A 15,613-nucleotide genomic window follows, 5' to 3' on the forward strand; every position below is an offset into this window, starting at 1 on the left:
CTACACAGGAGGGTTTTAAGCAGGCCTTTAGAAGCCTCTCTGGAGCGGAGATTAAGGGCTGGAGAGCGGTGAGAGCTTGGCCTTCCTTTCTTAGCTTCGGTCGAGCCTCCCTGTTTAAGAGCAGTCTACCTCCGAACTTCCAAGGGCCAAGTCAATGGGCAGAAACGTCTCTGTCCTCTTCTCTTGACTGGGGGTGGTGGAAAGTGCAATTAGACTTTGAATCTCTTCGTTCCCTCCTCTTCCTCTTGCGGGAATAAGACCTCGCTTCCTTTCCCTTCCTGTCCTACCTCGCAGGGAGGTGTCGCAAAGCGGCATCGACCTGCAGTTGGCAGACCGAACCCCCCAATAGAGGCCTCAATTCCACAGCGGGTATCCCAGGATGCCCGATCCGAAGGAGAAACCCCAAAAAGTAAATTTTGGGAATAGAGACGCGAACGGAATTAATTCGCCGTCAAAGAATAACTTATTTTTAATCCCTTTATTTAGAAATAACTCAAGGCAGCAAACGTAACCAATGCACCTTCCTCCTATTTTTATTTTTTAACTTACAGGCTGCCCAACTTTCAATGACTCCATTGAAGGAGTTTTTTTTTTTTTAAAGTGCCAAAGTTTTTAAAACTTTGGAAAAAGTTTGCAGTCCTCATGAGGGCCACCCGAAGTGTCTTATTAACGGCACTTCTTGTTATTAATTTTATCAAGGCCTTTTGATGAAGGCCTCTGGAGGTGACACCCTGCTAATAAGTCTTCTGTGATCAAAATGAAGAACAAAAACAACAACAGCAAAAAAATAATCAAATTTGCAAGATGCATTTTTGTGCTGGGTGTGTATTGCCATGTTTAAAGCATCTATAAATTTAATAAATTATGACCTAGAAGACAGCTAATTTATTTTTCAGGCTTGAATACTCTTTTTGATGGATGCATTTTTCCTGGGCTCAATCCTTTCTTATTGCCACTGAACCATTGCAATGGCAATAAACTTGTAAACAAAAGGCCTTCAGGATACTAGTCCTCATTTAAAATTTAAAATGTTCCCATTCTGAAAGAAGAGGAGGTGGCTGTCCTAGTCAGATTTTTCCTAGTTAAAAGTTAGCAAACCGAGAGATACAGAAAAGCAGTTATATGGGCCACATTTGCCAAGGATTAAAGTAGAAAGCACAGATTTTTTTCCCCACCAGTAAAGTTGGCAAAACTAGAATGCTGGTCCTAGCTCGCCCTCGTGTGGTTGGACCAGGAATGGCATGCCTCTACTGAACTAATTTGTTTATTTATTTATTTATTTATTTATTTATTTATTCATTCATTCATTCATTCATTCATTCATTCATTCATTCATTCATTCATTCATTCATTCATTCAATTTATATACTGCCCTTCTCCTAGTGGACTCAGGGCGGTGCACAGCCAAAACTAAAATACATAACAATACAAAATTTAAAATTAATTAAAAGAATTATATACTTTGGCCCGAATTAAAACAGTGAGAATTAAAACCCATTAACAAATTAAAACTAAACAATTAATAACCATTAAAAACTAAAAAAGGGGGGGGCGGGGTTCACGCGCAGGACTCCAATAATCAATCAGGAATCTAAAAGAAAAAAGTATTAAAATTATTACAAAGGGAGCCGAATGCTTGCAGTGACATCCCCCCCTTTTTTTAATTTCTAAATTTTGCAAAGCTTCCCCCTGTGCCAAGAGATGCCCTCTTGGGGCCCGGCTGGGTATTGCAACAGGAAAAGGCAGGGAAAATGCCCTTTAAAAAGGGTGCAAAATTTTTTATTAGTTAATTTGCTATTCGGTTATTTTAGCGCAACTTCGACTTGGAAATCTACAATACAGGGAAGAAAAAAAAAACGAATTCAGCTTTAACGAATTAAGTAAAGAGCTCCCTCTGGTGGCTGCAAACGGTTTTCCAACTGTGAAAAGAAATGCTGCCCTCTGGTGGCAAAATTTGGATGCATCGAGAAGCCAGGAACCCGATATTTGGGGCAGCTGAATGGTTTAAAAAAACCCAAAAACCTCACTAAGTATCCAAGTTAAGCAAGAAAGTCCAACCAAGTGTAAAAACACACACACACACAAACACTTTATACTTTTATATTTTTAGTGGAGCCCATAGCGGCAATTTTGTTCCTAAAACACAACGTACACCTAAAACAACTTTGTGTGAAATTAGACAAAGGGATTTCAACCAAAGGCAGATTTTCTGAAAAGGAATCGGCTCACTCAGCTTTCTAGCCAGAAGAGCAAAAATTAGGGAGTTTACAGGCCGGGGATATGCTGAGGCCATCTAGTCCAACCCCTGGTTTAATGCCAGCTCAACCCCTTGCAAGGCTGTAATCCTTTGGCTGCAACACTGCAATTCTGGGCTTGTCCTCAAATATTGGGGGGCTGCCCCACCATTAAGAAAGACGGGATGCACTGCAGACAATTCCAGGCAGAAACGGCTTGAATTAAAACTGGATGGAATTTCGTTCCTTTTCTATCGTCGACCGATTCTTGCTATACCTCCGTCTGCCTCAAGGTGGCAGTGATACCCAGGGCGGCAGAGCTCCCTCTGGTGGCCGTTGCCTGGATCAAGCAAACAGGGACTCCTCAATTTAATGACACCCATCATCGCGACGGGGATGTAATGGATGAGATTGTTGTGCCTGGTTTTAGGACTTTCCTGGCCATTAAATGAATCACGTCCTTAAGCAAATCAGGCACCGTGTACTGAATCCAGCTTCCCCCATTGACTTCGCGTGCCCTGGGCAGGCTTTAAATGGCGATCATGTGACCTTCCCCCAAGATACTGCTACTGTCCTAATTACCAAGTACCCTCATTTTAAACATGGGGATGCTGTGATGGTCATAAGTGCGAGGATTGGCCATAAGCCTCTTTTTTTGAAGCACCATCATAACTCTGAACGGTTGCTAAGCGAATGGACGTATGTCAAGGACCACCTATATTGAAATGTAGACCCTCCAGAAGTGGTTGGAAGTCCATTCTTAGCTCTCCGTCAGCCAACAAGACTGGTTGGAGTAGACAAAGGACCTTCATTTATGGAGACGGTTGAAGGGCAACCGTTGCCCCTCCTGCCGTCCGCGAGGATATCTATACCACCCCCAGCTCTACTCTGCCAAGGACCCCCGTTCAGGGCAGAAGGGAATCCAGTGGGACGTCGCACTGGCCCAACACAACGTCACGCCGTAGACTGCAAGATTTGTTCAGGACTTTCATCCTCAGACTGCGCCGGGGGAGCTCCTCGGGGGTCACCCCCTCGAAGAAGAAGTCCTCGTTGAAGATGGGGTTACGGGTCCTCTTGATGATGGCACTGCGCTGTCTTTGACCTGGGCCGGGCCGCAGCTGCAGGGCGACACAGCAGTGGATGTGGCGAGGGCTGCCCTGCGGTGGGTAGAAGCCTTCAGCGCTCACCAAGCGCACCCGGAGGCTGCCTGGCGGCTGGAGGTACTCGCTGGAGAGACGCAGCTGCCCGCCTTGGCTGACCGTCAAAGTCACCTCTTTGGTCAGCCGCTGGTGGCAACGGATCAAGTCCAAGGGGAACAGCGACGCCAGGGACCAAGCGCCCGGTGAGATCCAGGGAGGATCGGCCTCGCGGCGCAGGCAGCAGGGACTGGTGTCGGTTGAGCTGGTGTCCTCCGTGGAGAAGGAGTTGGGACGCAGGGTGTGGGGGGACCGGCATGCCAAACGCCGCCGGTGCCCAGAGCCATGGCACGGCAGGAGCCCACCGAGAGGACGTGTGGGCACGGGGGAATTGTACGGGGAGTTTTCTGCGGAAGAGGCGGTATCACTGTCCAGGCCTGGAGCGGGCTGCGAAAGGGGCCTTGTCCGTGGAGAGGAGAAGCAGCCAGTTTGCCCTCGGCGGGGTAGGGGTCTGCTGTGGAAGAGCGATTCGCGCCGCCAGGTGTTGGGGCTTTCGGGCAGGCACCCCAAGTCCATCGGGGTCGGCAGATGGATCGTGGTGGGGGCACCTGGGAGTCGTGCACCGGCCTGGTGTCCCTCCTGCACCTTAATGCCCTCATTTTTGACTGGTGGGGCTGGCGTATCGGTCGGCCTGGGGGTCCCAGCTGCACGCCGGCCTTGGAGAGTGGCGAGGTTGGGTGGGATGAAAAAGGAGGGGATTGTGTCGGGGGTCAGCACGTTGGGACAAGCTGGTTGGACGTTGTGGGTCTTTCGCTTGGAAAACATCTCAGATCAGGCCGGGGGGGCAAAAATCACCAGGTCGCCCCAAGACGGAAGCGAGAGGAGCCATGAGGACGAATTCTCTCATGTCGATCTGGGAGGAAATCGAAGGAAAGTCAGTTAGAACCAGTTAGAACCAGTCGCTCCGCCTGCAAACAGGAATTAGAATCAACTCAGCGTCCTTCAACCAGCTTCAACCATCTTGGATGTTTTCAGACCTCACGAGGACTAGTGACTCGTTTTGGAAACAACATTCCAACTCAAAAAAGAAACAACAACAAAAATCAGAACACCTTCTGCAGGTGAATTGAAAAAAAAAACCCCATGAAGCCGCAAGTCCGGATGAATTCTCCGAAGGTGAGCACCTGCCCTCTCTGCTGATGTAGGTTTTTTTTGGCAACGGGAGGAACAAAATAAATTAAAACCCGGAGAACTTGCTAAAAAAAAAAAATTCCCCCCCTGCCTCTCCTTCCTTTCACAGTTCTTGGAATTTTGCAACGGAGACAAAACGTCTTATGTTTCGCAGAAGGAAGAGAAAAATGTCCGAAATAGCTTGCCAAAACTTCTTCCGCTTTGGAGAAAGATCTAAGCGGTGATTTGCGCGTCCGCACAAGTTGTGAATGTGGCTGCTTGCCCAGGTGTGACTTAAAAACACCTCTGAGTTGTTGACAGGGGATTATATCCCATCGGGGCCCTGGGGAGAAATTCAGAAACGTCAGGAGGCGTGGAAGCCCAGACACGACAAATCCAGATATATAACTGACGAGTGTGTGTATATGACACACCTACGCTTCCCTTTTCTTCCTCGTTCGCCCCCCCCAAACCCGCTGACCCATTTGGCAGAAGGAGAACGGGGTCTCTGAACATGTGCAGAGTGGTTTCTTGAACGGAAGCCAAGATGGGCAGAGAGAGATCTTTTGGGTGGGGGATTTTGGTGGAAAAGACCGGGAGGAGAAGGTGGAAAATCAAAGCTTTTAAAAATCTCCCCAAACCCTTGCTATTTTATTTCCATGCCGGAGGCGAGAGCCGCTTGGTGCAAATGTAAAATCTATCCGGAGAAATAAGCTTTGGTGCAGAAAGCAGAGAAAGAAGAAAAATTCGGCAAAAAGTTTAGGGCAAAAGTTGCATGGTCCCCCCACCCCCCCGGAATCCTTGCAAAACCATATGAAGAAGACTAAAATTCAGATTTCTCCCTGCAAGGATAACAGGGCGCATCTATCTGCTTGTACGAGAAACCATGCACTCCTCCAATTCCCAAATGACACCCCCCCCCATCCATCCTGGTCCCCAATTACCTGGGCATCCTTTCTCCTCCTCTCTTCCTTCACCCCTTCCCAATCTGCCTTCGTGGCCCTCCAACACACCAACTGGCACAATGCAAACTTTCCATGTTGCTGTTTATCATCCGGAGCCTTTTGACGTCACCGCTTGTTGTGTGTTTCAGCTGCAACGATCCCCGGTCTCGGTCGGGGAGTCACACCACGGCAAACCACCACCACCGCCACCGCCTTTCCGCAGATCGAAGTTCCATGTTTTGTTTTCGGAAAAGCATCTCGTCTTCAAAACTGAACCGGCATCCGATCGGAAGCTGGGTTTGGCCCGAGAAAGCTGTGTAGAATTTGAACGACGTCGAGGGACCCTCGCGGCGTCTCTGTTCAGGCTACAAAATCTTTTCCTCCTGCCGTTGGCAGAGTGCCCCTCTCCGATCAGGTTTGGCACACAAAGCAAGAACAATGGGCCCATTCTTTGAAGCCAGGATAAATGTTTGCATACCGTGGCAGGCCAAGAAAACATGGCCCGCCTCTCGGACGTGATGTGTGCCCGTTGTTGCAAATCCTCCAGGCCGACCGTTGATTGACTGGCCTCGGTGGTTCGGCCCACGTGGTGTTTTCTTTTTAATTAAGCTAACATTGTTTGCGACAACCGGTAGAAAACAAACAGTGCCGTTACTAAGCTAGGTAACCAACACACAACTTTTTCCCCGGGTTGAGAATTCAGAAGAAACCATCCAGACGTCCAAAATTGGATTGCGCCTATTATCGGCTTCAGAATATTTACGGGAAAATGACGAAGGAGCTGAGAAAAAAAAAATGCAGGGGGTTGTGGGTTATTAATATACACAACCCTTGACGTACAACAGTTTTTAGTGAGCGTTCAAAGCCACCGCGGCACTGAAAAAAGGGACTTAATGACGGTTTCGCAAACTTATGACCGTTGCAGATATCCCTGTGGATTTAAAACTCAGATGCTTGGAAACCATCGGCTCATATTTATGACGGTTGCATGTCCCGGAGTTTTGTGTCATGTGATCCCAGAGTCCATGGGATCCCCTTCTGTGACCTTCAAAGTCAACGGAGAAGCTAGATTCATTTAACAACCGTGTTACTGATGTAAGAACTACAGGGATTTGCTTAAGAACGGCGGCAGAAGTTGTAAAACGGGGCAAAACCCATTTGACAAATGTCTCGCTTAGCCTCAGAAATCCTAGGCTCAATTATTGTCGTAAGTTGAAGCCTATCTGTGTAAATGTCTTTTATGGGTCTGATGAGCTACGGGAATTCCTTTCTGAGTCTCTTTTTCCACCCGTTATGCAGCTGAGGGCTAAGCCGTCCAGAAGTGGTATTCAATTACTTTCCCTACCAGGTGGCAAATGTGAACATGCGTACAACATGGGTTTACTTCGCTCACATGCACCCCGTCCACGCATGCATCCGGTCTCAAAAATGTGCCTAAATAGCACGACTTGATTTCTGATTTCTGCTACCGGTTTGGGCGAACTGATCCAAACCGGCTGAATCCCACCTCTGAAGCCTTCTCTTATCTGACTGTTCCCGAAGCAGCATCTCTTCCCCTCGTTCCTCAAGGCCATTCCCACATCCCATTAAACATTCTCCATTCCTTTTTAAGTAGGGAGACTGTAGTAAGAGACTGAAAACGCTCTCAGGATGTTTCCTTTTGGCCCCCTTGAAGGCAGGATGAGAAAACAACGGATGGAAACTAATTCTAGGTGAGAAGCAACCTAGAACTAAGGAGGAATTTCCTGACAGTGAGAATAATGGAACAGCTTGCCTTCAGAAGTTGGGTTTTTTAAAAGAAGAGATCGGAGAGACCATCCGCGAGCTGTTGGACAGCATTACTTGGTCTGTTGTGTGGATATTTGGGTGGTTTAGGAGTGGGGAATTGTGGTGGGTGGGAGTGTGTTTGGGGATTGTTATGTATGTTGGACCTGGTGTTTGGGTTTTAAGTGAGTTTAGTATAGGGCAGTCTTTCTGAACCTTGGAAGCTTGAAGATGGGTGGACTTCAAGCTACCAAGGTTGAGAAACACTGGTATAGGGTCTCCTGCCTGAACAGGGGGATGGACTAGAAGACCTCCAAGGTCCCTTCCAACTTTGTGATTCTGTTATTTATTCCATTAAACACAAGGCCACACCTCTATTCAACTTCAGCACCACGGACAGCTCTTGAATCTTTAGTACCATGGACAGCTCCCCATTTAGCCAGGAGCCAAACAGTTCAAAATGTTGGCTCACCAACCTCAAAGATGATCCCCAAACCTGATTTTAACCCCCTTCCTCTTGAACCCGAGGCTTTCTTGAACCCAGACCCTTTCCAGGGCAAGATGTTGAAGTCTCCATTGCTAAGTGACACCAGTTTAAAAAAAAAAAAAAGGGTAATGATTTCAATTTTTCACGGGAAAACAGAAAAGCCACTTTGAGAACAAAATAGATTCAGGGCACCTCATTCTCCAAATAATTAACAACATTCACTTATTTATTTATTTATTTATTTTTATTTTGCAAAGGGAAGCTTTCATCCCCTGAACTACAAATATATTTGGAAACTTGGGAAGGCAAGGGGAAAAAAAGTTCCCATTCCTGAAAAGTTTTGGTCTTCCGGTAGAACTGGAGCAGATTCTTGATTTTCCCCTTGTAAAATCAAGAAGAGATCACGAATCATTTTGGAATTCTTTCCCCCGGGAAGATCCGAAGAGAAACAAGGTTTTGAAGGGAGCCAGAGGCCGATTCAAGCTTCTCCTTCAAGGGTGTGCAAATAACACTTATCAGTCTGTTTCCCCACCCACCAAAAGTTGAGGTTTCAGGAAACCTTGTGAGCGTTTTATTCATAAGAATGAAACAATAAGTGAAACTAGAATTTGAAATATTAAAAATGCATAAGAACATGATTAGCAGTAAAATATTAGAACTAAAAAAATGGGTGATTAGATAATGAAAGAATTTATTTTAATATACATGTGTATTAATAGAATTATACTCTATATTATAAAATGTATAATACCCAGATATCACCGTATACATATCACACATTGATGCATTTATATATATATCATACATTGATATGTATAAACAATATAAAATAAAGCCAAAAACTTGGGGAAAAACAAAAAAGGATCCCTGTTGGCCCGAAGAAGGATCAGTTGGAGTTGGTCACTGGGTGGGAAGAAGTCTTCGTGTCCAGATGGATCAAGAGAGCTGCAGGCAGGGAAGATGGGAGACAAAGAGATGGAGAAAGGAGTTGAGACTGGAAGAGGAAATGGTTGGGAGAGGAGAGGTGGATGCCTTTCCTTTGGCAAAGCTGCCCGTCGTGTATCTCCAGAGCTTCCACCACACCTGCGGAACCATACCTGCCCTGCAGAAAAAGGAGAGACACCTGTCCTCCACCCAACCCATTTGCGCCGAAAGGGAGGAGAAACCCAGAAGATGAAAAAAAGGGAAGAGAGAAAAACCGAGGAGATAAACGGTGATTGCGTCCTTGAGTCTTGTTGTTCCTTCCGAAGGAAGCCGGAGAGGAGGAGGCCATTCTTGGAGAGTTTTTCCAAGAATGAGAGCCAATGGAAAGGTCCCATTTGCATTCAAAAGATAAACTCACCTGTGCCTTCTGCGTGAAGGTTTTGCGTGTCGGTGCTCTGTACACTCCCGGACAGAAATATCTTCCTCTCTTCTACTTTCTCCACCTTGCTTTCCACGAGGACTACGGAGCCCAGCGGGATGGGGCTGGAAGAGGAAGGACGGTCAGGGCAATGGAGGATGGTTCTTGGCAGCTAAATCTCTCGGTGGCTGGAGCCAAAGCAGAGTAAGCCATCTCAAGTACCGCCCTCCCCTTCTCCATCTTCTGACCCATCTGGCTTTGTCAGCCCAGCATCAAGGAGGAAATAACAGGCTAGTCCTCACAACGGTTCATTTAGTGACGGTTTAAAGTTACGACGTAACTCGGGGGGCCATTTTCACACTGACGACCGTTGCCGCATCTCCCGTGGCAGCACGAATTCCAAAGTCAGATGCTCGGCAACTGACTCATATTTATAATGCCCACTGGGGCAGTGTCCCCCGCCCCGGTGTGTGTGTGTGTGTGTGTGTGTGTGTGTGTGAGACACAATCCCCTTTTGCAACCTGGCCGGCAAAATCAACGGGGGGAGCCCGGTTCTTTTAACGGCGGCATTATGAAATTGAAAACCGGAAGGATTCACTTAACAGGTGGCAAAGAAGGTCGCAAAGTGGGGTACAAGCTCCCCGAACCAATGTCTCATTTAGCAACAGAAACGTTGGGCTCCATTGTGGTCGTTAAAACAAGGACCGCCTATAGGCCTGAGAAGCAAGCCGCCCCTCTCTCTCTCTCTCTCTGAGACGGCATAATAGAACGACAGATTTGGAAGAGATCCTTAAAACGGGACAAAATTCACTGCACCGACGTCTCGCTTAGCCACGGAAAAGTTTGGGGCTCACAACGGTGGCCACAAGCTGAGGATCACCTCAATCTGAGCGCAGAAAGAGACGCGAAACCTCGCTTACCTCTTGTAGTCCACGGAGAGGTTGGCGGTCATCAGGATCCCGAAGGCGCAGATGCCACAACTCGCAAAGGTGTGATCCAGGATGGCAGCCACGGCTCCCCCGTGCATAAATCTGGATCGAGTCGGGAGTCGACATCCGAAGAGGCGGAAGGGAAAAGAGGGCGGAGAAGAGCAACAAAGGGGATTTATTTATTTGTTATTTATGAATTCAATTTGTATGCCGCCCCTCTCCGAAGACTCGGGGAGGATTAGGGGAGTGAAGGATAAAATTGACGAAGAACGGTTGCAGGAATTGGGGGTGTCTAGTTTAAAGAAAAGAAGGACTAGGGGAGACATGATAGCATCTCCCAGTATTTGAGGGGCTGCTGCCCCAAAGAAGAGGGGCTCCACTTATTTTCCAAAGCACCAGAAGGCAAGGCAAGAAGCCACAGATGGAGACTAACCAAGGAGAGAAGCAACCTGGAATTAAGGAGAAATTTCCTGAGAGTGAGGATGATTAACCAGTGGAACAACTTGCCACTAGAATGTATAGGTGCTCCATCCCTGGAGGCTTTTAAGAAGAGATTGTCTGCCATGATATATAAGGTCTCCTGCTCGAGCAGGGGGCTGGACTAGACCACCTCCAAGGTCCCTCCCATCTGTGTTATTCTGTTAACGGGCTGAAAGGAGAACTTTGAGGAAAAGGAGCTTCCCACCAAGACAACAGTTTGAAAAAAAAACGAAACATCCATCTGGGATAAATTTGGGATATTTCCCGTCAGATACAATCGCTTCATTTTCCTCTTCCTGTTTTGCAAAATAAGTTGCACGCAGTCCTAAGGCCTGGGGGAAAAAAAATGAAGCACCCTTTTAATTTTCTCTCGTTTTTTTCTGCCAGGGAGCGAAACTGATGATGGAACTTCTCTTAAAAAATTTTTTTTCCTTGCCAGAAAGACAGCAAGGGCGTGTCAGAAGACATGCATGCCGAAAACTTTATTTATTTACTATTTAATTCAGATTTGGGGCTGAACTAATCTGCCCAACGCCCTTTCCTTTTCTACTGATAAAATCTGGAAATTGCCATTTATTAATAGCATTTAAAATACTCCCATTTTAGATGCCTTCGAAGAGGCCCTCGTATCTGGCACTGGGAAAATTTTCCTGGCACCTGTTTGGCATTCCTCAAATTGAATTGAAGAAGCTTTTATCGATAGCCTCACAGTTCCATGGTTCAATGCTGGCAGTCCTCGAGATATAACCGTAATCGTGACTGCTGATTATGGTTGCAGCCGTCATAAAATGGGTCAGCCACGTAATTGTGGGGAAGGAGGAGACCCGTCGGAACTTCAGATCCTGGCCCTAAGTCCCTCCTTTGCAGGTAGGTCGTAATTTTGAATTACCCCTAAGCCATCAGTCGTATGTCAGGGACTATCTGTAAGCGAAGTATTTTCTCTCAAATTTTTCCAATCAACCCAATGGAACAGAAGTTGCCTTCAGAAGTTGTGGGAGCTTCATCCCTGGAAGCTTTCAAGAAGAGACTGGACAGAAATGGTGGTATGGTCTCCTATTTGGGTTGGACTAAATGACCTCCAAGGTCCCTTCCAACTCTGTTAATCTGATAAATGTTAGAAAAATGTCCGACCAGATGCGGAGACGTGGGTTCGATCTACCTGACCAAGCTCACCCGATCATCCCTTCCAAATACGATCCGGCTTGGAGAAGAACCACCATCCGTCTCTCCGAGCCGTTGTAAAACATGGCAAACTCGAACCCGCGGCCTTCGGTAGCCACGTTTCGGACGAATAAGCAGGCGTCTTGATGCTTTCTCGGCTTGTACCCCAATTTGCTGCGAACTACGAAGGGAGGTGGAGGGGAAAAAAAATAATGACGGAGAAAACAAAGAAATTAAAATTTGGGAGAAAAAAATTCCCTATTTTATTAATTTGCGGTTTGGGCTACAATAAAACAGCTAAGAAATGCTAACACCCTCCAGAAGAGGAAAAATAATCCAGATCTAGAATATTTGGGTTGGAGGAGAGAAGTAGAATTAGTTGGGGGTCACAAGGTGATGATTAGGAGTTAATTTTTGAACCAGGCTACGGGAGAAAAGGGGACGCAAGGAGACAAAATTTGAGAGTTGGTGCAAAATTGTCCCTGCATTAAAACCGGAACTTGGATTCTGGGATTTTCTTCCACTTCAGAGGTGGGTTCGTTGACCTTAATTGCACCCACATTATCTGACCCCAATCAGGGTCTTCCACATCGATAACTTGAGCTACATTTTCTGGGAGTTGGAAATCCACCCATCTTCAAGTTGCCGACTTGAGGAACGCAACTCCACACTTCACACCTTCCTTCTAAGACTGGGAGACCGGCCTCCCCTTAATTCGTGACGTGGCTGAGAGCCAGAGCTTTCGCCCTACGACCTGCCGGACATCTAAGGTGGCATTACTCAAACCTTGCCAACTTGGAGATGGGTGGAGTTCGACTCCCAGAAGTCCACTTTTCTGGGAAGTTGGAATCCAACTCATCTTCATGAGGTTGAGCAACCTTGCGGAGGGAAGGACGTGGGCAAACGATTTGGGCAGATCAAAGAATGAAGATGGGCTGGGAATGTGCCAACTTTCTAACAAGCTGACATTTTTGCAGAAGGAAGGAAACGTTCTGGGAGGAAACGTTTCGAGTGGGATGGAAAGACTGACCTGGCATGCTGTCCACGGAGTTGTTGTAACTGGGGATGCGTTGCCACGATCCGTCCTCGGACATCTTTGTGAACTTCTCAAACTGGTCCATCATCTCTTGGCTCCAACTTGGGTTGGGGACGCCAAAGTCCCTGAGATGCTGGTGGGGCTGTTGCTGGGAAGGAAGGAAGACAGGACACTTGCGTTGAGGGACCCCACCCAGGAGCCTTGGTAGTACAGTGGTTTAAAGCACCCTGTTATTAAGACCAGCTGCCTGCAATTTCTGCTGGTTCGAATCTCTCCAAGGCTCAAGGTTGACTCAGCCTTCCATCCTTTCTAAGGTAGGTGAAATGAGGACCCAGTTTGTGGGGGCAATAAGCTGACTTTGTATAAATATACAAAAGGATGAAGGCTATTGCTTAACGCATTGTAAGACGCCCTGAGAAGGGCGGCATATAAATCAAATTTAAAAAAAAATGTCCACAAGACACTTCAAGGCATATGGGTGAGTTATTTGCAGGTCTTCAAACTTCTCTATCCAACCCATGAATGCAGGAGCTTCAACCTTCTCTGTATCCTCCAGAATCTCCTTAGGATCTCAGAACTTTTCAGATGGTCCTCCAAAACCAGGAATGAAGAGGTTTATTTGGAGGAGGGTGTCCTCCCCTTCCTTTTAAACCCTCCCCAATACTCACTGTGGAGGTCCTTCTGAACAGCACATGGGGATGCTGTACCAAGAGTTCTTTTGTGGTTGCCAGATGAGGTATCCTGGTGGCCAAATCTTTGACCCTTTGGTTGATGTTCCTCAAAACACAATGCATTCTGAATCTTCCGACCCACTGAGCTCTTGGGAAGGGTGTCTTCTTCTCAGCAGCTCTTCTTCGGGCAGAACTCAACTCCCAACAGCTTTAATAGGCTACTCCCTTCCATCAGCAGTGGAGGAATTTCACCCAGGACCAATTGGAGTGAAGCCTATAATTTCTTCCTTTCACCTTCAAATTAGAAGGACTTGAGAAGTTTGCTCAAGCATCTGATTTCATGCCAAAATCTTCCATGAAAAATTTGGGTCCAATCACCTGGTCTTAATCCCTGATCCGTCGGCATATTTTCGCCGAATAGATCACATAAGCATGATGTTGCTTGGCAGGTTTTAAAGATGTCCACAGTTACAAGAGATATCCGCAGAGGTGTAAACAGAGATGATTTATAGCTCCGTCATGCTCAACTTGACAGATGTTAGCAACAAAACATCTCCCAAGTGAAGTGTCCCAAGATATTGATGTGAGATTAAATTTGGGTTGGTCACCAGAGGTTCACTTTTCCAAGCTTTTGGACTCATGCTAGAGCCCATCCTTGGAGAACTTCTCTCTACTGGAGTAGGTGTTTTGGGCTGTTCTTTGACAGGACAATGTCCTCTTTCCTGCTGCAGAGATAGGTCACCTCCCAAGCAAAGGATTGAAGGCTTCACCAACCCCAAGATAAAGCAGAAAAATGCAAACAACCTCAAACCGACCAGTCTTCACCCAGGATCTAAGGTGCTCACCAGAACCTTCCAAGGTCCAGAGAACCAAAGGAGGTTGGGTTAGAATATCTAGATCAGGGGTGGCCTTCAAACATTTTAGCAAGGGGTTGTCTGCCTGGTTGCTGGGTGGGTGTGGCCATGGTGGGTGTGGCCTAGTTGGCCTCCTGCACCACGGTGTGTGTGTGTGTGTGTTTGCCCTCCCCGGGCTCCGGAAGCTTTCCTCGGGCCTCCGGGAGAGTGAAAACGGCCTCCCCAGGCTCCGGAGGCTGGAAACGGCCCCGTTTCTGGCCTTCCGGTAGGCCCATTTTTCACCCTCCCCGAGCCTCCGCACGCGCCCTGCACTTACTTGCATCCAAAATGAGCCATGTGGGGACTCCTGGGAGGGGAGGGGTAGGCGGGGCCAGCCAGAAGTGAGATTTGGGGGTTCTCCGAACTGCACAGAATCTTAGCTAGAGGTTCTTCCGAACCCCTGCGAACCTCCAGTTGTATCTTAATAAGGTTTGCTTGTTTTGGGAGGTTTTTCCATCTTCCAAATCCAACCTGGGACTTCCCTTTAGAGTATTTCTCCACCCTTAAATTAAAATTAATGAATGACTGTATGACTCGAGGGATTTGGGGAGGGTCTCTTTTTTTCCCCCATCCCTGACCTGTGGCCATTTTTTCTCCTGAGCTCCCAGCTGACATCAGGAAAATCAAGAACAACAGGAGGAATTTACGCAAACCGGTTCCCAAGGATGAAACAAGACACAATAAAGAGTAATTACATTTATCGTTCTCATTGGCAACTGCCACGCTGTCACTCAAACCAACATGTAATAAAACACAGGTGTAAAGGTTATCCCTAGCCCTAACCCCTAATCATGAGCCTCGAGCCAAGCTTCAAAAGAAATCCAGTTATTTCTTAGGAGCTTCACGTCGGCATGTTCCCAAGTGAAGCCAGCTCTGACCCTACGTCATTTATGCTCCAATTATGACCCTGTTTCCCTCCTCCCCCCAGGGTGTGTCACATTTGCCAACGGAACAATTTCGAGGGTTGTAGAGGTCACTCCCCTTCAGCTGCTGTAGGTAACCCTGGGATACAGCCTTGAGAGAGATAAGCGTGGAATGTGCATCTGTCTTTGGTTGCTGTGCCATTTTGCTGGTTTCCCATCCCCCCGGCCTATGGCAACTCGAGAACAGGCCAGGGATGCTTTGTGAGTTGACAAAAGGTAAGTGTCAACTCTTCTACAAAGCACTTAGAAGTATCCTTCCCCTGCCACGCCCACCTAGCCACGCCCACAGAACCAGTAGTAAAAAAATTTGAATCCCACCACTGATGCAAACCCCCCTCCCTTCTAGCACTGATGATATTACCTAGTTGGGTCGCGAAATGTCTGCCCCAAGTTGAGAGACCCCCCTCCTCCCCCAAGAGCCCCACAGTCCAATCCTGATCCAA

At 47.2% G+C, this 15,613-nt stretch overlaps 2 protein-coding genes across 3 annotated transcripts; both read right to left on the minus strand.

Annotated features, from left to right (window-relative positions):
- Positions 1 to 1,764: 1,764 nt before the first annotated feature.
- On the minus strand, positions 1,765 to 6,250 carry C2CD4D (C2 calcium dependent domain containing 4D). 2 transcript variants are annotated; one of them, XM_034435674.3, is made up of 2 exons: positions 5,485 to 6,250; positions 1,765 to 4,283 (listed from the first exon to the last, which is right to left on the minus strand). In XM_034435674.3, the coding sequence occupies exon 2, from the start codon at positions 4,193 to 4,195 to the stop codon at positions 3,140 to 3,142; it is 1,056 nt and encodes a 351-aa protein (XP_034291565.2). In that variant the 5' UTR covers positions 4,196 to 4,283; positions 5,485 to 6,250; the 3' UTR covers positions 1,765 to 3,139. The 2 variants fall into 2 exon arrangements, with proteins under 2 accessions (XP_034291565.2, XP_034291566.2); XM_034435675.3 differs by having other exon boundaries at positions 1,765 to 4,883.
- Positions 6,251 to 7,942: 1,692 nt separating this feature from the next.
- Positions 7,943 to 13,603, minus strand: LOC117676290 (acyl-coenzyme A thioesterase THEM4-like). Its single transcript, XM_034435673.3, has 6 exons — positions 13,352 to 13,603; positions 12,678 to 12,831; positions 11,660 to 11,828; positions 9,998 to 10,108; positions 9,078 to 9,202; positions 7,943 to 8,680 (listed from the first exon to the last, which is right to left on the minus strand). Exons 1-6 carry the CDS (start codon positions 13,475 to 13,477, stop codon positions 8,622 to 8,624), a joined length of 744 nt encoding a protein of 247 aa, XP_034291564.2. The 5' UTR covers positions 13,478 to 13,603; the 3' UTR covers positions 7,943 to 8,621.
- Positions 13,604 to 15,613: the final 2,010 nt, after the last annotated feature.

This window comes from Pantherophis guttatus, chromosome 18, assembly GCF_059756535.1.
Source record: "Pantherophis guttatus breed Tessera chromosome 18, ASM5975653v1, whole genome shotgun sequence".
NCBI lineage: Eukaryota > Metazoa > Chordata > Lepidosauria > Squamata > Colubridae > Pantherophis > Pantherophis guttatus.